The 26,774-nt window shown below is 36.4% G+C and overlaps 1 protein-coding gene across 2 annotated transcripts in view; it reads right to left on the reverse strand.

Annotated features, from left to right (window-relative positions):
• Positions 1 to 22,170, reverse strand: part of LOC121424716 (matrix metalloproteinase-21-like) — a 28,605-nt gene extending 6,435 nt beyond the window's left edge. The window contains exons 1-3 of one of the 2 annotated variants that reach the window (XM_041620466.1): positions 21,874 to 22,170; positions 7,187 to 7,735; positions 131 to 1,226 (exon numbers count right to left, since the gene is read on the reverse strand). In XM_041620466.1, coding sequence (XP_041476400.1) covers positions 131 to 1,226; positions 7,187 to 7,366 — 1,276 coding nt within the window. In that variant the 5' untranslated portion in view covers positions 7,367 to 7,735; positions 21,874 to 22,170. Of the gene's footprint in view, positions 1 to 130; positions 1,227 to 7,186; positions 7,736 to 15,658; positions 15,857 to 21,873 lie in introns of those variants that run through there. The other variant, XM_041620465.1, reaches the window with a different exon arrangement.
• Positions 22,171 to 26,774: the final 4,604 nt, after the last annotated feature.

Consider the following 26,774-nt stretch of genomic DNA (forward strand, 5'->3'; position numbering starts at 1 on the left):
ATATGTCACATTTCTTAAAGAACTAGAAAAAACCCACTATGTATACATCTCCGTCATCATGATTATTAGTTCTGAATTGACAATTTCTTTGGAAATGGTAGATTAAAAAGAGTCATTTTGGTGAACTTACTGGAATTAGCAAAGGCGATTTTGATATCGACGTTAAGAACATCTCCTGAATTCTGTTCCCTGAATGTGAGTGGTGTAACCTCCGCCCATCTTCTGAAAGCTGCAGTAAAGATACCCGACGTATCTGAATTAGGGGCATAGTCATCCAAAACTCGCCACGTGATGGGAAGATCCGTGGTAGAGAATCTCAAACCTGAACCAGATGACGAAGACGCCTGGCCATTTGCGTGTGAGTCACGTCGTTCTCGGTGATTCGACTCACCAATCACGTCTCTGACCAGTTTTCGAATGTCACGTTTAGGGCGTATCCCACTTTTATCATCATTTTCCTTATTGTCACTTGAAGAAAACTTGGGATACTTTAAGGTTGTCTGTGTAGTTTTAGAATCAAGTTCGCTGACTAAAGCTGAAACCACCTCGGTGACAGTATAAGTCAACACCGTGGTTTCCTTGATGTCATCTTCTGGGTTTGGCGTCGTCAGGACCTCTCCGAGATCTTCTTCATCCACTGTCTCTATATCTTCGAAATCTTCCTCAAAACTTACTTCTAGGACTGAGTACTGCCCCCAGGAAGCGCTATCATCACCAGATGTCTTGTCTTCCGGCACAGATGGCGGTCCATAAGGGTACTTGTCCATTCCGTCGCCTGATTTCGCACTTTCACTCAAAGGATCTAGCAACGATTTACCCAACTGCTTCCCGTCCGGTGTAGTGTCCGTGACCATCACAGGAGAAGTCACAAATGCTAGCTTCTCTTCTTCCATTTGCTTTGAATCATCGTTTAATCCAGAATGGTCTAGGCCTTTTCCGTCGACGGTTTGTTTGATCTGAAACTGGTAATCAGGTACACCACATCTTGGTTTAGACATAATTTCTTTCGTAGCCGAATCAATCTCCCCCGTTACCGGTATTTGGTATCTTCTCTGGAATGCCTTGATACCTTCTTTAAAGTCCACAATGTCAGGTTTTGATTGTTCCTGGTCTGTTGTTTGTGTGGATGATGGCATACTCCTTTGGTCCGACGACGTTTTGCCATCGTCATTTGTTCTGTTTTTGGCTTGTTGCATTTCGATATACCCGTAGTCTTTTAAGAATGTCTGTGGAAATATAAAGATAATTCAGAATGGTCAAAATGAGGTTCAATGTCAAGTACAAGAAAATCGCAACAAAACTTTTGAAATTGTGTTGAAATGTTATCTCAAAGTGGAAATGTATCTGAGGCAATTTTAAAACGGATCTAACGATAGAATGCGAATAGTGTAGTATATAGGGCAGTGCTGGTTCACAAGCTTTACATTCCATTGACCTTAACCAAAAGTACCAAATTGAATCGTGTATAACTTAGAAGGCTGCCAATTGTATAAAGATTCATTTCTGTTATTTCATTGGTCGAAGAAAAATGTTAAGCTGTTCAACCTCTTCGGTTGAAAGAGCTGGTATTGTTTTGTAGAAAATATTGTAACCTAGCTAGTGTGGTTCTGCGGTTTTGTCATCTCTTTTCTGCACTTTGCATTCGTACTTTCGTTTGTATCTCAAGACTTTTAAATCCCGAAACCACAGAAGTATTTACTAGTCAATGAGCGCGTTGTGATTTCAATGTACAAATGAACTGAATAGCATAGTAGTGTAAAAACATAGTACACCTGAAGAAAACACTTGTTTTACTTTTAAAAAGTATTCTTTAGAGTTATGGTGTGATCACAAAGTGCAAAATAGTTTTTTATTTCGGATTATTAACTTGAATATTTGACAGAAGACTATCCAAATACGATTTATTTTCAATATGTCTAATGCCAATTCGTCCAATTGCCGACTAGTATACTATCATTTGGTCTACCATCAGTTCGTCCACTATCCACATGGTCTTATTGCCAATTCGTCCACTCACATTGTTGTCTGATAACCAGTTATTCCAATAGCCATTTGGTCGTTTTACCATTTGGCCTAATTGGACTAAGAGTTAATTGTGCAACATGAATGAAAATAAAATTGGCATTAGACCAACTGGTTATGAGACAAAATGGCAAATACGAAATGGTGATTAGACGTAGTGATGATTGGACATAATGGTTATTGGGCCAAAATGATTGTTAGACGAAATGTTGATGGACGGAATGGTATTAGACTAAATGAAAGGAGACCATAAGGTGAGTGGACGACTTGGCAATTTACCCTAAATATGATAGGTCATGACTATACTTTTACAATGATAATAGCTTTCCTTTGCCAACGGCCAGCGACCATAAGTTTCTGATTTTTTCAGTTATTTCACGAGTGATGTAGAGTGATAGGTTGATGGCTCTTAATATAACTTTCAATTTGCTTCATAAATCTGCCCCCTGTTTTCTTTTTTTTTCTGTATTTAAATTGATTTTTTTTCAATTCATTTAATTCTACCATCCTAAAAAATGTTGGAAATATATTAAAATACAGTACAAAATAATGAATAGGCAACCCTTTAAGGTCAGTGCTTGTCTTGTGATATAGTTGAATCAAAGTGTAGTACCATGATAAGGTATTCATTAGGCGATCCTTAATACTTAATTAAGTAGGTTGGACTAAAAAGCAAATAAAAAGAGGGAAACACGAATTTGAAAAGTGAGAGGATTAAATGAAATCAAGAAGTGAAGTGATCATGATAAGTGATTCTACATGATAAAAGCTCTATCATAGGATGAATAAATGTATTTTATTTGGGTTCCTCAGCCCCCCCCCCCTCCTCCTTATTGCCTTAGATCCCATCCACTATGGTGGTCTACATCTTCTATAAGACGGTTTTCATTTATTCTTATTTCCTACAAAGGATCTCAGCAGTTGGTACACAAGATTTAAACCCCATTCTCGCGCTTCAGGTATTGATGAGTTCAGTTCTAATTCTTGACTTGTGAAAGGCGAAAGCTTTAGGGGGTCATATAGCAACTGACTTTTTACGAACGTCTTCCGAGATAGATAGAAAAGCTAAAGACACGCTTTTCTAGCTGTCTATGATATCAATATAAACAGTGAAATATACATCATATGGAAAGAAATAATAAATACATTGTCATCAAGGTTTCTCTACTCTGTTGAATTTCTTTTTGACAATTTTCCACACGTTCCTTCCTTCAGAAATCTTTGAAACGCAAAATTGATTAGAGACATTTGGACATACATTGGTCCAATAATATAGTAGGAATATAAAATGATGACTGCCTGTGATTTCAAGATAAATTCATTAACTGGATTTAACACCTTCCTTTTATATCATCTAGTGTTCCGTTCAAATATTATTTTCATCAAAAAGTTTTTGAATTTATCTATTATTACAATATAATGGATTATAATTATGTACGACAAATATAAAATTATCCCGAGTGCAGGTTTGATACGAGGCCGATAGCCGAGGTGAAATACATTGTAGACCTGCACGAAAACCCTTTTTAAAACATTATTAGTCCATTTGTTAACTTATCACATTGGCTAAGGTGATGACGAGGCTTGTCCTTGTAGTTCCATTCCCTGAAGTCCTCCACCAGGAAGGGTAACTCAGGGCTGACGAGAGTGGAAGTATTATTACTCTGTTTTGCTTTGTTGCAGGTTTTGCATGTTTAGTTTTGCTTTAAGTATGACGAGTTTGTGATAAATATTGATTTTCATCATTCTTATACAATTTTGACGAGAGCCGTAGACGCCAGTAATTGCATTTGTTTCTAGTGAGGAGAGTTTTAGAATATTTGTCGTAACAAAAAATGAGCATCCGATCCCGAAAAGGACTGTTTAGTATGGACTGAAAGGGACATCGGTAGTCGAGTGTATAAACCACTTCATCCAGGGTGACTGCCCTACGGTGGGGTTAAATGCTCCCAAGAAATTTCCTTTGATTGGGTCGGGTCCCCAAAGCGGCTCTGAAATGAACGGCAGTTGTTGTTATGTTTTCTAATTCAGTCTACCTTGTCCAAACGGCTCTGGGTGATACTTTGAAGGTGTCAACCAGTATGGAAGTTTCGTCTTTAAGGAACATTGGTATACATGCCCCAGGCCCGTGATCCTTTCCATCCCTTTGCCCCCCTCACTTTCTAGCTTCTTAGCTCGTACTTTGACGGAAGCTTATTGAGTCCTGATGAAGAAGCAGTGTCACTGTACACCGCCAGGAGAAGAGCATTTGTAAGATTTCGAAATAAAAAGTCATTCGCGAGTTGTAAACACGCCTATTTATATGCGTTCTGGTAGATGAGCGATTCGCCTGACGATTCGTTTGTCCCATACTATTGTCGGTATGGTCACGAGCGGCAGAGAAGGTGAGCTTGAAAGGATTCTGCTTTCGTCGGTTTTGTGTCGCAGCCGTGCCGACACTAATGACCGACTTGCAGTGAGGGTCGTCATAAGATGCTATAATAGATTGCCCACTTTCACTCAAATTGCCATGATTAATGCTTTCTAGGGGAAGGATGGAAAGAGAGAGAGGGGGGCAGATACAGAAAGAAAGAGATAGAACAGGAGAGAAAGGAATTAGAGAAGGATTATGCATTTCGATCAAGAACTAAGCAAAGGGAGTGAGGGGGAGAGAGGTAACCTAAGGAAAAGGAGAAAAGGGAAGAGAAGACGGAGTATAAAGAATCGAATAGAAATAATAAAGAGAAAGTGCAGAAAAGAGAGTTACGGGGAAAAAAGAAAGAGAGTGAAGATCATTATAATGGCAAAAGACATGAGCAGTTTCGGAGAGGAACGAATGGAGAGAGAGAAAGAGAGGGCTGATGGGGGGGGGGTTGGCGAATACTCGGATGTTGATTGTTTATTTCAGGATCATCATTAAGATTCGCATATTAGAATGCTCAGATGACGTTATACAGCTAAAAATACACTTTTTCAATAAAACATGAATAAGGGAGTTCATTGATCGTACTTACGATCATTAAATGTTCTCGCAGAATAAAGAAATAAGTGAAGTCGTTTTTTATGGAAGAGTAATAGCCTAGAAGTTATCTTTCCTTTGGTTTTCTTCTAGTCTCGATACGAAAACGGTGGAAGAATAAAGGAGAAGATCGCAAAGTCGAGAATGATTCGAAATATTTTGCCGCGCTTTAGCTTTCTCTTTGATTGTTAGGAGTCTTTTAAGTCCTTTACCGATTCCGTTTTTTACCATTAACATTTTTTTGGGTACTTAAATTGTCGAAGAAAACTTTGTTAATACCTTTTTCATGTGTTACATAAAGAATTAATGAAGATCAACCATTTCAGTTTATGATATTTTAATAAATAGGAGAGATGCTCAACTTATCAAAGTTTTAAAAAGTTCTAAAATGTAAAAGTATTCTGCATTCTTTTCCCATGTATTATTATCATTTTCATGCAATAAACAACAAAACACGATCAAATAAAAATGACAATTAATTTTAAAGTGTATTCATATTCCTCCAAGTTATCATACTTGTATTCCTTTACGCTCAAAATGTTTGCAAAATTTTCAAATAGAGTACGTGAATAAGTTTGGTATACTTTGTAATGAATAAGATGTTGTAATGGTTACCGAAATATGAGGAAAAACTTGACAGATGAAAGAAAATAACGAACATGTGATGAACAGGGTCCCGGTTGTTTCATAAACGTGATCGTAAGTTCCACCGTAATTTTACCAAATACTGAAACAACGTATGATGTTAAATCACATTCTTAATTTTTTCAATCCATTTTAATTTTTTTCAGTAAACGGGCATTTCAATTAGAAATACAAAATTTGTTAAAATTATGTTACCAGATTACCACTTATAAGAAATTAAGTCCAGCAAAAAGTGAATTTTCAGGGAACTCATTTGGCATCATAAAACATGGGTCAGAACTTAGTAAAGTCATTCGTCATTCTCGTTACTTATGAACGGTTTCAGTAAAGAGCCCGTGATTATCGATTAAGCCATCATTTGTGAAAATCATTACTTCATATCATTAACGACGAAATTATTAACTAAAGCTGGAAACTTAATCCACGCTTGTGATTTTCAAAGGAGGAAATCATATTAATATTTTAGATTGCTTTAAACTATACATCAATTGATTAAAGGTTATAGATTATATTAATAAGTACTGTATAAATTAAAAAAAATAATGTAATCTCATTTAAAAAAAGTAGAATATTATCCTGGATTCCAGATACATGATACTTTCGCTGAAAGTTTGAAATAATTAACTAACGTCAGAAACTTTATGCCAAGCCTTGATATGAAATGTCCGTAATAATAGTTACGTCACAGTTTTTGACTGCATTTCTTGAACACTCTTGGTTCATCTGAATTATTTCACGCAACGTTTAAAAGATGTATTTAAGTGAACTATTTTTCTATAATAAGAAATGTGTTAGCGTTTTCTATTTTGGAATTTATTTCCAATAGCCAGCTGGACCATACTAATGCGACGATATGTGTCATTGATAGGCAGATAGGTAAACCAAGAATGACACATATAAAAAAAGTTATGTGTAGAAGCATTCTACTCATTTGTAAAAAAAAAATTCTTGGTTATGAAAGTTAAAATATTTGTTGAGGATAAATCAATTGCTCAAAAATTGACTGTATGATTATATGCCATTAATCATTTCAATTGGTTAATTCCAAGACATATCATAAAATTCTAAAGAAAAGAATAATGACTGAATGATATTCACTTCAGGCTACCTCGTTTGATGATGCTGTTTTACTAATTTATGTAGAATGTGGATTGTGAATAAGTCAACGAAAGTGTTTCTGAAGCTTTTCAAGTCTTATTAGTCCCTGGTGTGCTCTTCAGTTTTGAAAAAAAAAGTTTGAATTTTAAACGGAAATTGTGGATTTCTGAGGAGGGATAATTAGCTATACATATTCAGTGAGTGAAAGCCATTTTTATAGACACTTCCATAAAGCATTACTAAAATTGAAATGATGCCTTTTGAAAATATCTATTTAATTGCGCTCTGATACTTAGATAACGTGAAATTCAATAGTTTAAAAATCGAAGCCAGATCAACATTGTGGTGTTATTTAGAAATACATTTTCTTTAATCAACTTAAATCAAATTCTTTTTACTTTTTAAATAAAAAAAACTACTTACCATCGCCTGTTCTTCTGACAGATCATCTTGCGATGGTAATGATTGAGTCTGCTTCCGATGTGTCGACGCCGATGATGATCTCGAACCGATGACACCGGGCTCGACGACGTGAGCGACGATGAGAAGGACCAACGAGATCAACACACCCGTCAGAAATTCGGCAGAACTAATTACACGCATGTTCCTTTATTTTAAAGATTTTCACAGAGTCCAAAGATGTATCCTATAGACGGATGTGGTGAAGTTCAAAGAAATGTTGCCTGTGACAGTAGCCAGGGAATCTACGCGAAGAGCTTTCTCATTATGAAGTAGGAACTGATTTCTATGTTCTCTTCGGGAATTATTCCGTTCCAAACTGATGCGTGGGGAAAATAGGATCCAGCTTGTGAAGATGTGAGCTTGAGGCGATGGGTAGACCAAAGAATAGACCCGACTTGTCATCCAGAATGGGTTATGATAGAGTGATTGTTGGTCCTGGTGTTAAGAGGACGATAAAGCCTGACTCAGCGGTATAATGGATCCTTGCCGACCTCGCTATGAATAGTAATCCTGTTGAGAGAGTACACAGGCACGTTGGTTAATGGTTTCCCAAATGGTACCATAGCCTCCCAGCCCCTAAACTTGAGGGCATTTTAACCCCAAACATAGACAAACATTACCGTATCCATGTTAGAAGCAGATAAAGAAGAAAAAAGAGAATGACTTTCAGCCAATGGCAGTTAGGCGCAATGACAACTGCCGCACAAGAATGAAAAGGCTAAGTGTAATAATGTTTCAGAAGCTGCGGAGAAAACTAGGAAGTCCTATGTATGAAAACGACAATTTTCAATACCAAGGTTCCTAATGATCATCAGTGGCAATTATAGGAATTTCGTGAATTAAAATCGGTGAGCAAAGAAGTTAGAGTAGGAAAATGCAGAGCATCAACTCTTTGAGCACCCCTGCGACGCATCTGTATTTGGCGCCATCTCAGTAGCGTCTTGAATATTCCAACATCATAGAAAGTCGTTTGGAATTTGAAGATATCGCAGAATATATTGAAGCGTTGAATGTCAAATCACAATCAAATGCATTATTATATTGAGACAAAATTGAATCTCATGTAAATTATAGCCGATTGTTGTAGATAATACTCTATAATAACAGAGATAAAACGTGTATTTATCGCTTATCTATCGCACGGGAAATAAAATTGGTGGGATTTAGGGAAAGTTAGAAAAAAGTGTGAATAAAAGTTTTGGTTTGTGTAACGGTCACCGTAGAGACAGCATGAATTCCGGTCCATAAACACTTCATCAATTCTGTAACAGAAAGGATTCCCTTTGAATTAAAGAACAGTGAAAAGCCTTCTGTTGTGTCTATCTCGATCACTCAACCAAATTGTATGCTAACCATACACAATGATGTGTTTTGATTGGCACCACTGCTAACATATAAGAAAGTTCGTTATTAAAAAAAATAAAGATTAAGCAAACGAGATAAAAACGTACATCATGGAAGGAATGATAATGTGATATGATTTATGCGTCTTTGTGGCCATGCCATCTTTAGGTAGAGGATAATAATGGCTATCAGTGCGTGTATACAGGTGCATGTGTGTGTGTGGGATATAAGAAAAATCGTGTGGGTGTGTATTGTGTGCTCTTTGGTGCTAAGGAGATGTGCTTGTGTGCATGTGGGTGTTTTTGTGTGTGGAAAGAGTGATAATTTGTGCGAGTATATGGGCGTGCGTGGGTTGTGAGGTTACTCGGGTGTGTTTGTGTGTGTGCGCACGAAAATGGGAAAACGTGCGTGTGTGTCTGTGCATGAGAGATATAATGCGGGGGAAACGTGCATGTATGTGGGATGTGAGCTTGAGAATGGGGGGGGGGTGGAAGGGAACGCAATTTTCTCTGTTATCTACAGAAGATGTGAGTGTGGGTTTGTGTGTAAGTGCGTGTGTGCGAGAGAAATTATACACTGTGTTGAAAGTGGTGGTATAGTAATAACGTCAAAGTGACAAATGTATTATTATATGTAAATATTAGATCCCAGTTGAAAATGTTATATTTTCAGAGGAAATCGAGAGAATCTCTCCCAAAAAGAACAAATTAAGCATGTTAAGCTGTAAGGAATGTAATTGTAAAGTTGAATAATAATAGATAAGAAGTAGACACTGTCCGTAAAGTTTAGAACATCGATACAGAATCTCCTCAAACCCCAGTTCAAATGTAAAATCGAAAGTTTCCCAACTCCCGTGATCCATTGAAAGAAAGATGTATTTCGCTGGGGTAAATTGAGTGGCCAAGACTATCGACAATTGATATTTCCGTGCGAAGTATGATAAGTCAAAAAGCAATCACTGACTAAGGAGGTGTATTTTAGGGCGTTAGGTTTTGCCTCAAACATACTTAACTAAACAACCCAGTAGACATGTCTAAACTCAATTGTTAACATATTTACATTGCTTTCTGTTCTTTTTAGTTCAATTTGAGGTAAACAAAAAGAAAGGGTATTGCGAAAAAGTTTTGAGTGTGCCGAAAAGGAAACTTTGTAGTAGCAGATTGGTCATTACATGCGTTAAATATTCATCCCGCCGTCTGTCTTTCTCTCTTACCCTCCCTTCTCTCTCTCCCTCTCTCCATCTCCGTCTTTTACCGTCACATACACACTTATAGTGAGTATTTACACCCTTTAGCCGTCCTCTCAATATTCCAATTTCTCTTGCCTTTCGTCTTAACCAAATAACAAGTGAATAACCTTCACAGCATCTAGCCAATATGTGCTTCTTTTTAAGTAAAAAAAAACCTAGCAGTTAATATCTAGAAGCAAGCGGAAGTCACAAACTAAAGTTATATGTGTAACTGGTCCGAACGGAAGACCGGGGAGCTGCGTTTCATAGAAGAACTTAGCTGACTCCTTATCCGAAGTATTGTTTTATCCGACAGTTGCCATAGTAAAACAGATACTAAGCCAGCCAAAATCAAGGAAAGTTGTCAAATCTGACAAACATGTTGATGAAATGCTCACCGCTTAAGCAACAAAGCATTGGAAAAAAGCGTTATGTTCTTTCCTATTTTATGTATGGTACGATCTAATTTAAGTGTTTTGTATGTACATTTCAATGCATGTGTTCATTAGTTTTATTTATTAATCACGTATCCACCTATTCGATCATCTGTTTATCTATTCAATTTATTGATTAATTTATGAAGAGGGCTACCTGCCCCCAGTGAAAGGCTAAATTACGATTTATTAAGAGACATGTACAGTTTCCGTTGGATTCAATATATCATAACTACAGCAGGGAATGGTCAATACAAGTGTCCATTAGGCAAGGTAAAATTGAATATCGTCTATTTCTGTCAATTTTAACAGTAACCATGGTAACTGTGCACATTAACAAGTTACATCAAATCATGTTACATTTTGGAATGCAAGCCAAGAACCAAAATTTGAATAATGCCAATAATTCAAATAGCCATCCAGAGATTAGGATACTTTCACTCGAGCCCTGAGGGCCTTTCTCTAAAATGATTCTAAAAACAAATCAATATCAAGAGAAGCTAGGATGGACTCCTGTCCATTTAAGTTTGGTGAAATGTGTTTCTTTATTTTACTTCGATTGTTAGTACCAATATGCAGCATCACGCCATGCATGAGTGACTCTAAAATATCGACACGAGTATTGAAAAAAATCCGCCATTTTCATTTTGGCTCTTTCTTCGTCTGAGTTTGCTCCCTCGTACAAAAATCGGAGACGCCGAAATCGATTTGGGGGTCAGGTGTAGGATCTGACAGTTCGAGTGCTCTTTGGAAGAATTATAAAGGATTAATCCACTCTCAAACTATTCAGTGCGCCACATACCAGCCCCCCACAAATCCCTTGGAATATAAATTTACAATGAGTTTGAAATATTTTCTTAAAGGGTGACCGGATGCAAGATTTCAATCTTGGTGTGATATTATAGACCGACTGCCTAGCTCTGAATGAGCATTTGTGATTCGCAATTTGCTTCATTTTGTAATTTTACCCCCTCCTGTTAATCTAAGTACATCTCTTTAAAATATTTTCTAGGTTGGACATTTCCATTGATAATGATAACCTCTCTGTGTTTACATTGCATCCATGAGAACCGCTAGTTAGTGTTGGTCAATACTGGTCATTCGTGATCACTACTCTTTGGTCAATAATACATCTGATGAAAGCCGACCATGGAGGCCTTCAAAATTTAAATCCTTTTCATGTGAAACAGCAAGATCAGGCGACTAAATGTTTTGATTGAACCGACTTTATTTTCATGTCTCTAATTCTTGCCTTTGTAACAATGAATGGTGCCTCATTAGACCTTACTGAAGTGAAGTTGTTTGGGTGCGTTTCAACTGTCAAAGAAGTTAGCATATTCAAAATGAAATATCATCGCAGTTAACGACCAGCTTTAAAGATTTTCATTTTTAAATCATAATTGCAACATAACTCTTTCGAGACAATCTATTTCTGACAAGTGTTGGATTACAATATATTTAGAGCTGAAAAGACATTGCTTTTAGCTTACAGACAATATATTAACAGGCAATAGTGCATTGTTGCTACGATGTTTTCTTCATTATGTATGAACCAGATTAGGCATCAGTAGGAGAAATAGAGATCTATTATACGCAATCCTTTTTTTTACACTTTGAAATTATTTAAACAAATTCTTATGAACGCAAGAATCGTTTCTTAAATTAGATTATCGTATCTATTACTATTACTTCGGTGCCTTTTCTTCTGAAGGCGTTTTATGGAGATAGATTTAAGTACCATCTGATTTTTAGACACTATTTTAAAAAGCGCCAGGAAGTAAAGAGAAAAATCACAATGATATCTGGAAGACATAAGGGATAAAATAGTTGGCTTATCTTCCTAAGTGATGCTCAGGCAGGTCTCTGACCTGTGAAGCCGGGAATAGTTAGTAGAGGACTCGAGATTTTAACAAGGAGCCAACCTTTTCACTTGAAATGGGGATCGCCTACAACACAAGGTACTTTAATAAGTACTTATTATTGCCCGCTTTATGGGACTTTGCATAATGTGACAGAATACTCTGAATAAACTTTTGACACCAAAGAGGAAACACGCTGGATAAGTCTCTTTTGCAATGTACACTATCTTTACGAAGAAACAGTATTTTATGAGAAACGGAAAAGCCCGGTAAGGAATTGTCATGAAAATGAATTGATTAACGGATATGGATTTACATACTGCATTGATTGAGTTAATCAATAAAATTAGATATAAACATTTTCCGAACATTTATATTTCCTACAAGATCCTTAAAACAGAAAAACATTCCTGAACACACTTTATGAAACAATGTGGTCGGACTCTTAAGACAATGTGCAAAATATAAATTCCAGAATGAATTTGCAATGAAACTCAGATTGTTTAGCTTAAATAGACCTAACTCCGATGATTTAATGAGATTTTATTAAATTAAAAGATAGCAACTCTGTCTTGAAGTTGATAAAAAATATCTCAGAAAGTTATATTTTTGTTTCCTATTACTGTAGGTTCAACACCTTCGATCTCCTGACCAGTCCCTTTAAAGAGACCGAACTTTCATTGATTTGTCGTCAGGAGGTGAGCACAGATGAGAATATTGAAGAGGTCGGTATAACATGACAATAAAATGACATTTTAATAAGGTCTGACTAGCACTGTCATCCAGTACGAAATTTTGGCCGAGCAGCAAGCCGCGATCGATCGATCCGCAGCATTATACCCTTTTCACGTTAAGCAAATAGTCTCGGATGATCAGCTAATATTGGGCAATATTTATATAACATAGCATTCTGTTCTAACATTCTATCAAATCACATCGTTGAGAACTTCGTCAACTAAAGCTCCCTTATCTTAAACGGTAGGTGCTTGTTTTTCGGTTACTCTACGTGATATAATTTTACGACGCCATGTGATGCAGATCGTGTAAGATGAAATGGCGTTTCGAAACACAATCTAACATCTTCCAATAGTTCGCCTGCCCTTTTTGACCACACAATATTACTCTGTGAATAAAGATATGACCAAACGAAAAGTGATGCCGTGCTGTAATCTCTCTGAGTTAAATTGGTAGTGGAATGTTCTTTGCACATAATCGACTTCAACGATTGACCGGTTTTTTACCCACTTAGAATTCAATAAGATAACATGGCTTCATCGAAACATCCCCAACATTATTCCAAAAACGGGCCTTTTAACAAAAATGATAAAGCATAATATTGTTCACAATAAGTGTCTTAGAATGACAACTTTTACTAAATTTTGTAAATAAAATGTATGGGAACAAAAAGTGATAAATACAATAGATTAGGTCCCATACTTCTTCAAAAACTGTGTTTATATGGTCTAAAATATGATTGTAAATCTAATGGTATTATACAGACGGGAGACTCTTGAAATCATTTTTTACTACAGAGCGAGAGCCCTTCATCACACTCTTGAAAGCTTGCGTTCATTAATGGATGAATTAACCTTGTAGTGTAGAAGATAAGAGTAAGGTAAACGCGACTTAGTAAGTAAGTAAATATTTAATTTTTAAATACTCCTCAGTCTGAGACCCGATCGTGCTTTGCGTACTAAGTAGAGACTAGCAGTGCCATTTAAAAAAAGAGTCAGGACATAAGTTATGTTTCATCTTTCTTTCTAAGCCGCGGCACACCTCTCTCAGTATCTCTCTCTCTTTCTTACACACACCCACATCCTCTCAGCACGCACACTCATACACACACACACACACACACACACCCTCACACACACCACTTTCTTCTTGCACACTGATGGAACTCTTGAAAACGTGGCATTCCAGAGTGGTTTTACATGACTTGTACGAAAGCTGGATTTAAGGTAGCACCAAGGTAAAAACTGGAAAGTAATTCACGTTTTGAGCCTATGTGTAATATCACTTTTTGAGCGATAACAACCCCCCCCCCCACAATCTCGCAATTATATCTATATTATGATCACCATGTATTATCCACATGTCATTGTACATATATGTATTTTTCATTTGAATAAAAAGGGTAACTACACATGAACAAATACTGTGTTTGGATATTGGGTATCGTATAAACCCTCTAAATGTTTATTTGATTGTAAATTTTACATTTTTATTTCATGATATCATTTGCGACTTAAAATTACCATCTAAATTTCCTTTTCAAGCGAAATACGATTGCTTTCATCAGCTTCCTAATCTAGAATCTCCCATTTTATGATCATGATTATTGCCTTATCCTTTAAGGCAATAACTCGGCTATTCCAAGGTATTAGTGGACAAATGCAAACACTTTCTGTGTGTGAATAAAGTCTACTAGGTCCTCCTTCACTTACGCCTTGTTTACGAATACTATTATTGGGCTCCCGAATTAGGGGAACTTTCGTCGACCTGTGACGATGATCATGACTGGTTATTTCAGGGGCTATGTCATCGTTATATAGTGTTGGAATTCATGTAAAGAATCGTATATTTTTGCCAGTCATCATGTCAAAATATATAATTGGTAATAATTTATTTTCGGTCATAAAACGAAAGAAAATAATAATGATAATAACGTTTTATTCACCCAAGGTAGCCACTCCAGGTAGGAAACTGCTCTACCAGCGGGCACTGCATAACACAAAAGGTCTCATTTTTATAAGCCTTTTTTTTATAACTCGGCCTAGGATCGAACCCCGTTCTTGGTGCCGACGTTCTACCTACGATAATTGAGTGCTACCTATAGTCTTTATTTTAACGTTGTCATAGCAAGTAAAGTTTCATTTCAAAGCTGAACTTAGGATCAACATTTGCTTGTTGAAAAGTTTAACTGGTTCGTGTAAGGCGGATGACATATATTAACGTTTCATATTCAAGTGTATTAATATGATAAAATAAGGATCGTGCATAAGCCTATTAATTAGGAAATATTTAAGACATTGTTTATTCAGATGATGCTTATAAATCACAAATATATATATCAACAAAATAAAATAAACTCCAAGCGTACAACAATGACTCTCTAAAATATGTTTAGCCATATATATATATATATATATATATATATATGAAGTTTCCCCACTAAACATAAAACATGACATAAAACTCCGATCATCCACACGCAGTATTGTTTTGTGATCAACACAATAGACGCTTGACTCTTTTTTGATAAAATAGCCAGGGAGGCTTCTTTGCCTTCAGTGGCGTGCTTGGCAACGTGCAAGATATGACAAAATATTATAACTCTCTTTGTAAACAATTTTACTAAAAATGAAATAGAATGGAGGCCTATAATGACTGATACAAGTCGACAGCGGAGTAAAAATAATCTGCAACTTGAGATTCATTAAGAAAAGGTTATACTGATCATAAATTGAATATGAAAACAGCTCATAAATTACAAGTATATTGACCACTCCAAAACCTGTAGAAATGCAGCTTTAAACATTTGAAAATTTGAGACATATATTCGTACCTTAGGTTGGTTGATCCTAATACAGCGCAGACGACATAGCCTTCGATTGAGAAAGGTATCGAGGCTTTACGATCAACAAGCGATCGTCCTTCCGTACTAAGGGTAAAGATTGGATGACAACAGACCATTACCTCTACTTCCCTTCGTTCCTTCACTCACGAATAATTGAAATGACGAAGCAGAAGAGAAGTATGGTCAGCAGATGGTAACGATTGGGGCTCCTCAATGGGCCTTGCACCCCCATCCTCCAAGAGATCAATACCTCGATTTCAAAGGTAAATCGATTAATCCTCTGCAAGGAGTTACTAATTGTTGTACACACACCCTCTATTTTAATGCGAAATTATTGGGAACGGAAACGGGCGAGCCCAGCATACCGTACACAGGGAAAGCAATCTCAAAACACCTTCAAGCCATAGACGACCAAATGATGAGCAAACAAGGTGAAAAAAGAAAGCAATTATCGGAACAATTGGTGGCAAATCATTACCTACTTTGAGCCATTTTTAAAGAAAGGAATGGTCTTGTTGCTTAAGTTGGTATTATGGCGTATTTACGACTTCCATGCCAATATTAGTCTTTGAGGGTGGTTGGGGGAATTGAAGGAATACATGGTTAAGCTGAGCTTAAAGTAATTGAAATTCAATGAAGTAAACATCGATATCACTGGTTCCCCGGGGATTCACGTATACTTGAATCTTACCAATGGCGTTCTTCTTTTATGCCACAAATCAAAGAATGGCATAATCTCCATCTTCTAATTCAGACATCTTGACTCCATTTCCTCGTCATACATGGTTTCAAATGGCAATGGCTACAACCGACAGCGTCATATTATTTTATCGGTTGATTGACCAAAGGACCGATGGCCAAAGACATCTACTCCGGATTGTCATTTTGGGAAGTACTTCGCTAGAAAGGAGCAATAGCATAACTTCACCATGTTGACTTACCATGGCTCATGTATGGCTTCTTTACCAATACCATCCCTTACTTTAAGACTTACTGAACTTGCTCAATAGGCTAAATCAAGGGAAGAAACTATTAAAATAGCGTATACCTCGGTAATTTTCAATGCTCAAAGTTACTGGAGCTAACATTGCACAGAAAAGTTCTTTTCTCGGCAAAAGGACAAACACACGAGTGGTCTGGTCAGGACGTCTAAAGAGTAGGGCCTGATAAGCTTGTTGCTGTTTTATATTTCTTGCTAGATTTCATAACTTAGGTTTTTGAAATGTTCAAACACATTTGAATAAAAACAAACTTTATCAAGAAGGGCCATTCGAGTGAATTTCAGTTCTTGGACATTGCTTGTATCTGCATATTACAGATGAAAAGAAAAACTTTACGGTTACCACAGGGAATTCGTTAGCCAATCAGTTTGTTTCTTCTCACTATAACACCATAGATAAGGTATTTGGAAATCCATTTCACAATGTAATTGGGAATGTACCTGGAATTATAAACCCACTTGAACAATATTGTATTGATATAGTGTATGAGATGGTTCACATTTCCAGGTCTTGAGGAGGGATGATTGACATGTGGCAGTCATCTTGCGGCTAGCCGCTGTAGTTACAAGGGATTTACGGGCGGTCATGTATCTCGAGGTACCACCTAAGGGAGACGAAACTATCACGATTACACATTGGTTACAACGACAGGCGTGTTTAAAGACCAAGTGTGCTTAATTAAGAATGTCTAATATTTAATTACGTCATTAACAACCTTGTCGGCCACCAGTTGATTTCTTTCTTTAAAAGTAAGATTGAAAAAGAAAATTTAGCATATGCGGTTTGGCACATGAATTGAAAGGATATTCTGGCAATCGCGATATCGGTGATTTTGTAATTATTCATCGACCATTAATAAGGGAAATCATACTTACACTGTCTGTATTTAGCTACCTTTTGAAGTTATAGTTATCCATATTTTGTTTCACAGTGGTGCCAATTTCGCTGACTCGCATGCCAAGTATCGAATCTACCTAAACTCCTTGATCCAACTAAGATTTGTTTCGTTGTACTAGAAAGTTATCATAAATTCAGAATACGACTTACGAAATGCTTTGAGGCGTAAAAAGCTTTGTGATACGATAGTAGGTAGTTTATGTGATATTAATGTGCCTATTTACCTTGTCGGCCACCAGTTGTTTTACTTCCTATTGGTGGATGCAGATGGATTAAAGATCAAAAGAAAACTTTAAAAATAACGATTCAAAGGATAGCTAACATGATGCAGGCCATAAGAATTATTTTACATCATTACTTTACCTTTTATAGGTCTTCTCAGATATACACACACACCATAAGAATAACAAATTGATAGTGTTTAGGTGTCGGGGCGTAGTCGAAATTAATCAATGAAAACGAAAGGGCCGTGACAAAAAGGATTTATGCTTGTAAATTCTGACATGGGCTTTAAGATAAGAGTCCTGTTAAGCAAAACAAATTACCTTCTTATCACAGATATCATTTTGTGAACATGTCGGAAGGATCAGATGGAATAAGAAGACAACTTGGAGGATGCCAAGGAGTTTCTTGGTCACATTACCTTCTCAACGGCCTTTCCATGTCATCAGGGGGTGTAGCATCGGGTATGAATATCATTCTTAATCTCTCACTCACGTGTGGCCCCTTTTTAATTTCCATGAACACGTGAGATATTAGAGGTAGAATTTCCAAGAGATCGCTGCAGTATATATTATATGATAGAGGAAACTAATTAATAGCAATGCTTGAGAACCGCAATGAAGATAAGCAATATACACTTGTCACGTCACAGAAGAGATTGACATGATTGCAGAGGAATGTATGTGTTTGGTTTAGAGGTGCATAGATCACGCAGATGGTCGGGAAATGATTAGTATGAACATGGTATAAATGACTACAAGCCGAAACTTATTTATGATATCGAATTGATGGTGTTTATCTTCAAGAAAGTTATGCACATTTTCTTAATGTTGTTCATTGCTTTTTACCGAATGCCAGCTATTGTGTTTCAGACTTCTTTTTTTATACAAACTGATCTCGTATGGCAACCAGGGTGTGACTTTACTCTGCATGTGGGTGGGGGTGATTGTACCTGTCTGTGTGCGGGTTTATGCGTATGCAAAGAAATAGATGAAAGTATGTGTGCGTAAGTGCGTTAAAGGGTCTGTGAGTTTGTGTATTTGTGAGGGTGTGCATTTTGGTGAAGAGGGAGAAGCTCAGTTCCTTTGTGACGGGGAACCCGACCAAACTAAAAATAGATATTTGAAGAATGATGAAAACAAAATGAAAAAGATTAATGAAAATATCAAAAGATGAAAAACAAAGAGATTTTGAAAGTTTAAACACCCCACATTTATCACCCGACTCTGGGAATTCAAACATTGAAAGCATGCCTATATAAGAAGTACCTTTTTTTCTTCCATAAAGTCTCTCTTCTAAAAAAAATTACCCGTTATACTACCCCAAATATAAGCGATCTCATTGTTCAAACAGTCATAACTTATTCCTTATACGATGCCTTTCACACTTTCAAAATTGTTTTTTCTTTTGTGTTTGATTAAATTTTCCTGTATTTCTTTTTCTTTTTACTCTTGTACACAAATCTTTGTATTACCAAGGCTGGGTTTCATTTAAACAGACTAGAAAAAAAACACCCTCACCCATAGATGCACGAAATATATGTTTCATGATCTTTTCGCGAAAAATGAGAAGTAAATATCAGAAACTATAACCTGTCGCCATTACTTCAATTACAAACAATGACGTGAATTCTTTGAAATAAACCAACTGAAATATGATTGAGCATCAACAGCAGAGAACGACGTCAATCTTGCTATCTGCGCAAACTTGATGTTGTGCTCTAGAAAGAAAAAAAAAAGACAGACAAAAAGGAGCAAGGACCCAACAGTCTGATCTGCCTCAAATTTGACCTTATTTCTAGGCAAGGTCCAGTCTTATCGTAGTCCTCGATCATAAACACGGACGAAGGTGGGTTGTTTATTGTAAACAACTATATGATTCTGAAAATCAACGCACGTGAGACAAAATACCAAACTTGGGTATGGCCATGGAGTATGGTCGTTGTAAATGCTAAATTCGTAAGTTACTGCGTTATGTCGGAAGGATAAAAATCCGTTTATCTTTAGGGTAAGCACGCGCTATAATCATTTCATGTTGATTATTTCATATTTCATTTTTGGTACTAATTAAATCAAATTCGTTCTACGTCAAAACTCCTGCATGTATTTGAAAATGCTTTAGAATAACTATGATTATGAGCCTTCATGTAAACAAAATATTTTTATCATTCATTGTGTTTTTCGATATGATCATGATGATGAGACCATTAGATGATGCCCGATAAATAGATGTAGATTCTTGTAACGAAATGCTAATCTATATAATTATGTCAAGGGCTGTAATAATAACTGGACTGTTCTCTATGCGCTTAAAGAGAATTATCTTTCCCATCGCTTGTGGCTCAATCATATTCAGATAAACTCTGATTCATACCACCTTTTTACATGAATATATGTAAATTAAGTAAAATCAGTTTTTACTTTAAAGTAAACGAGACAGCCTCTTATCATGCAAAACCATAAAGATTTGTAATACATGTACAAATGGAAATCAATGTATAGGAATTAAGAGGAAACCATAGCAGCTAAGTGCTTACATTAAGCAATTATAACAGAAGTTACTGTAAATATTCAGTTGCATTGATCTAACTGTAAAAGTGTTATAATTATTGGCACTTATAAACTAACCTAATAGTTTACCAGTTATTTATCTTCGACACAGTGCAATTAAAGATTCAACATTGCATGGTCTATGGTGAGTGCATTTGTCGACATTACATTTAACAGTCTTGTTTGAAGTGTAATTATCTCATTCTATCATAGCTTGAAAAGATTCATTCGGGACGTTGACCCGTGTTTCCTGCATTTGAAAGACACCTATAAAATTTTCTTATTGTCCAAGTCAATTTGAAAGCCATTGTTCTCGTTTTTAATTTAAATTAAATTCCTCGGTACTTTGCGCCATACAACACTGGAGTGGCTGTACTACACGAAAGGAAAGACCTTCATAAAATACCAAAATATCATCCAACATAAATCATTCAACTTTTACGAGTTTATTATCGTTTTCCCCACTGTGAAATGATGTTGAGTAAATCACAAAAGTAAGAAATACAATTCAATACTCTCCTGTGGTCGGAAATGTTTAAAAATGTATTAATGGTAAATAGATGCGATATAACCTCTACTCTTCACATCATCATAAAAAATGGACCACTAATTATAGTTGTAATGAAAATGGTGACAAGTATTTGCGGGTAAGAAATAGACAGTGACCTTTAAAAGAGCAATGCTCGATATCGAAATGACTATCCACAATGCTAATTGAATGTAGAAATGAATGAAAAAAATGTAACCTTCAAGTTTATCTTTTTTTTTTTGCTTTCGCATGATCATGCCGTGGATCATACACAGAGATTAAAAGATGTGCTATCAATTCAATTATCAAATTCTCTTTTCTGGGAATTGGATCCATTGACCATTTTTATTCGTGTCAACAGCTGAAAATTATGTCACAATGCAGCACTCATTTATATAAAAAAAATAATGATAATAATCCGCTTTCATATAGCACTTTATACATCGGAACGACGTGTCTAAGCGCTTTACAGATTACCCCGGTCATCGGATTCAATCAGTCATTCCCGCACACAATATGTGCACATCCTCCACTCCCTGTGGAGTATTCCAGTCAGTCGCCGGTGAGGCGCACACAGTACATGACAAGCTACAATGACTTTCACATCCTACCGGGTACCCACTTAGCACCTGGGTCGAGAGTGGCAAAGTATGGATTTACGCCTTGCCAAAGGACGCCAGACCACGGTCATGACGGTGGGATTCGAACACACAACCCCCTGTTTAAAAGGCGAGAGTCAGAACCACTACACCGCTGTTCCTCCACACCACGGATCCTCCGTGGTGTTTATATTTATTTAGAAAAATAGAATTAGTATGATCCACTTTATCAGATGTCTGAAGTGTTGCCCACACATCTAGATTAAAAACACAAGACTACAAATCCCTTTACTTACAAAGGATCTCTAACAGACCTATACGATTTTCATTAATGGTTTATAAATTTACGGAATATTGATATCAAACGTTACAATGTTTAATATAAATCTCATTCTGACAGGCTTACCTTTGGAATTCTCTCTGGAGCGGTCCGCTTGTAAAACTCCTTGCAGAGTGGAACTTTGTCAAATGATTGTGTTTTTTTTTAACTCAGAAAATTCGAAAGTATCACTTCAGATAACCAAAGAAAATCTCCACCCAACCGATGTCAATGAATCCGTCGGTTTGAGCTTCGTCAGTTCAAGCTTAAGAAAGTCCTAAAAGTTTCTCAAATGAGTTATAAGGATTTCGAGAAATGCGATGTCAGTGCGATGCTTGATGAGCGCTGAATGGTCGCTTATTTCATTCTGATTGCTTTGCCAGTAAGTCGTCCGTTTAAATGAGTCCGGATTGGTGTGTGAGGGAGAGAGAGTGAGAGATCAAAAGTGAGCGAAAAGATGATAGGAAGCAAAAGCGAGAGGGGGGAGTAGGGGTCATTTCGGAGACAGGTAAGAAAGAGACACGGGGGGTGCCGGAAATATATTAAGAGGGGAGTCCTCTGCATACAGAGGTAAAAATTAAAGAAAGAAAGAGAAACAAATAGGGAAAGAGAGAAGAAGAATAGAGAGGGGGAGATAGATGAGTAGGCAACATTTTATTTACAGCTAATTAACTCTGAGACACTGGATCTGATATAAACAAGAGTGCACGAAATGGGACCGAATGCATGATAGATAAAATAAAAATGGTTCGTATGAATAGAGAAAATGATTTAGGGGCAAGAGCCAGTAATGGGGAGAAGGGGAGAGGAAAGAGAGAGTTTGATGGTGTTAAAATAAAAGACCACAATCAAATACAACAGCGCCCCCAAACAAATATAATTCTAAGATGTCGAATCAAGTCCAACAACCCATACATAATACTACCTGCCCAGACACATTCTTGCCATATTCGGAATATCATTGACTGATTTTTCGGTGTTACTGCTAAATACAAATTCAATCAGCTAAGTTAAGCAACTGCTGACTTTGCTAAGGATCTTAATAGCCTTTAACCTTCTCTGTATAGAACTGGGCCTCTTTGAATATCGTTGTTCCCCTTAAACCATGTAAACGCTTCCCCCTTAATGAATCGGCTCAATTCAAGTCGGGCAGTCAGAAGTATAAGCTCCTTTTCGCTAAAAAAATCTCTTCTCCCTTTCTCTTGTTCGTCGTAAGCATTAGCTAAAGGCAGAGAGACGTTGTGTAAATATTTTTGACGCTCCATGCAGGAGGTTGTACAAAAAGGGGAGGTGGCACAGAGTGTGTTGATTGCCTCTTGCAGGTTTTGGACACACCTCAAGGGACAATAATACAATCAAACCTAACTTATAACTCTTTAATATTTTAGCTATGGCATAAATTCAGCTGATCTTCATGATAATGAATGGGTAATGGGTGGATTGTTGTTGGATCGTGATGAAGACATCTTTAGTTTGAGGAAATCCAATATCTATAACGATTAGCAATTCATGAAATGTGTAATTAGATAAGCAAATCATTAAACTATTGGGTATCTTGACTGTGTGGTACATCGTAATTAATGATATTGAAACCAGATGAGTCGCATAATGGGAACACATATGGTCCTAACTGATCTCTAGAATGTATATGTCTAATAAAAACTGATCGAAGTTATCTTTCATGAATTACAGGTCGGAGGAAACCCAATAAACTGTTCCCAAATTAAGACCCAAATAATTCTCAACATTCATCTTTATCAAACTGTCACTAGAAACAAAAAATCACACATGAATTAAGTAACCCTTTAGTATGAACCCTAACGGTTGTGGCTAAGATCCGTTCTTCAACGTTGTCAACAAAGTAATTGCTTTTGGGTAATAACCTTAACAGCAGACAGAACTTAGTGTTTATCAACAAATATGATTGCTTGAAAATAAGAGACAAGATGATCACTTTAGTGGCCACCATTTAAGTGATGGTGACGGATATAACACCCGTATCGTCATGCTTTGGGCGGGAGTCATCAAAATTGTGTAGTTCGATGGTGCACAATAGGTCAAAGGATGTTTGAAAAGGTTCCTTACTGCCCAAAGCAAAAAAAGGAGCATCGAAAAGTCACATCGAGTCTATTATATATATATATAGCTGGGTGGATGGAGCCATACTGCCACAAACATTCAAAACCTGATTCAAATCGATGTGAAGAACGGGAAAGTAACTATTTGTTAACTTTGATGTTTTGACATCTATTTGGTGTCGATAACACTGATCAGACTCTTCAAAAATACGAAGTAAAAGAGGGATGCAACAAGAGTTAAATTTCAATGCCCAGTGTTCAACAGTTCTTACTCTTTGCAAACATTTGCAGAAGTTTTCGTAATTTGGATAGTTATTCCATATTTGGCCATATTTTAAGGGTAATACTTCTTTCAACTGAGAAAGAAAGGCATAATTTACTGGATTTAAAGCGAATTTTGGATTATGAGCTGAGGGAAATTATTTGTATAATCTCATTACGACAAGAAACACGTTCTCTTATTTTTTTTTATTCAAATCAAATTATATCTAAACAGCAAAAACAGTAAAACAGTAAAAATGGTGAAAACCAGTAAAGATGTAGTGAAAATGAAATGAAAGATACAGTCAGATACCCATTCCTAAAGGACGAATTTAGCAAAAGTGATTTCTACCAAAGTCAATTTGGTATGAAAAGAATTTATCCACTTCAACGACCTCTCATTACTTTCTTCACGAAATGAAATTTGGAAACCTTTTTATTACAATAATTATCAAAAGTAAATATAGTTTTCTCTAAGGTTGCGTTGATGGTTCATTTAGCTTATTTCATTCATAAGTATAAAAAAAATGTCTCTCGAACATTTTTGCTAAATACCCACAATCTCTAGACATGGTGGTCAGAGATTCATCAAAGGAAACCAAACCAGAGTCATTTGGTTTAACCTTGGGATATTTTCCCCTATCTGTTTCCAAACGATTATTAATTAGAGAGTGCTGGGGATAGGTTGGCGAATTTATCAAAGTGCTGACACGTGAAATTAGCTTTGTATATTGTGTAAGCTAAGGAATAAGGCCATTGAAATTTAAAGAGCTACCGGCAAACTTCCCAGATGTATACCTACAGTAATATTTTGAATTAACTTAGATCGGTCAGTAAACAACCAATTAATCCTCTATGGTCAGTGGATCTGAAAGCCACCATCAAAATCTTCTCCTGATTACATCTTAACAAGCAATAGAGAATCGGAACGGTAAGGACCCATGCACATCGAAAATATCAAACCGACTCATTAATTAAACTTATGTAATCGTTACCAATCGAAGAGGAATTTATGTTTGATATTGCAAAGGTTTCACCGTGGAGGTATGAGCAAGCTGACTTCAGCTAATAAACAAGAAATCAATGGATCAACAACCATAAAAAATGCCGCTTTAAAAGAAAGAAGGGTTAGTTTTCTGTAAACATTGATAAGATTAGACTCTGAAATACGCATATCTATATATTTGTAGTATACACCTTTTGATGTTTAAATATGTTTTGGGGATCCGAGTGAAAATAGATATTACAGATTCCGCAATGCCAAGAAAAGAATACCATGTCAATTTAAAGACCATACTTTTTTTCACCACAGATATTACAGCAACAAAAATATTTGATTGATATTTGGGGCTTTGCTTCTTATGGACCAACTCATGGGTGATTTTATTTCATACGAAAATAATGAAAGGAAGCAAACATTTATGAGATGGTATATGAAGATACCTCGACACGAACTGCAATGATATCTTACCTAAGATAACATTCCTATTAATTTCAGGGATCCTTTCCCAAACGCCCCAAGCATCGCAGCCCTCAAACGCGGTACAACGCCATTGACGTCATTCAATTTCAGCGCATGCGCCGAGACGAACGATTATTATTTTTTGGCTTATTAATGACTTTCATTTTTTATTCGCTACATGATATGACCATCATCATTTTATTTAATTACTTTTATCCTTATTCAGGTCAAAAGTTCAATGAGATTGGAATGAAAGGAAAGAAAGCTAGATCAAACTTTGCAATATGACCGTGTCCAAGTTAGAGAGTTTGAAAATTTCATAATTGATTTTAATAATGGTCATATACATGAATTTATTTGTAAAATTGCGTGGTGTGGAATTATTGATGTTATTATAAAAGGTACGTAAGCTGTAGACATACGAGAGTTATGCGAACACTTTGATGAACCGTGATGTTGGTTTGATTCTTAACGTTCCTTTTAGAATGCAACCTGAAGCACCTTTGGTGAAAAGTGCATGGTCAGACTACAATGTTCGTACCTATCCTGGGTCCTAAGGCCCATAGAAACACAGTTGATCCGTTGGGTTCTTGCTTGCGTCATTACAGGGTTAAAGCAGGGAATTAAAACACCCAATACCCATCCACCAAAAGCACATTATTAAAAGACTCATCATCTTGGGGAATCATATTTTTAATCTCACGTCATTGGTATTGGTGGGGTTGATAAATTCTTATCAGAATGAAATTTTCAGGCATCCTTACATTTATGGTGTTGAAATATTTGCACGGTGTTAGACTTTTAAAATGGAACTGATAGTCGTTGATCATGTTAAAAGTTCGTTTTTTTTAAGAAAATGATTTTAAAAAGGTATAAGGTACATAGGAGGCGAACTAGAAAAAGGGCAGTCCAAATGGCGGATAAGCTCTTAGGATGAAATACAACACCGGTCATCCACATCGAACAAGACACCGGTAAAGTGCTGGTTATCATAAGATATCGCTGGTGGTGAGGGCTACAACTTTATTCACTTCAATATCATACCACAGTAAAAAAAAAAAGAAAGTAAAAAACAAGTACGAAATGTGGTAAAAAAAACCACCTTGTCAAGCATGGAAATACCTCAAAATTACTTGTCCCCTTGTATGTCTTCCTAAAATTCCAAGTTTTCTTAGAAATCGGATCCA

The sequence above is a fragment of the Lytechinus variegatus genome, chromosome 12, assembly GCF_018143015.1.
Source record: "Lytechinus variegatus isolate NC3 chromosome 12, Lvar_3.0, whole genome shotgun sequence".
NCBI lineage: Eukaryota > Metazoa > Echinodermata > Echinoidea > Temnopleuroida > Toxopneustidae > Lytechinus > Lytechinus variegatus.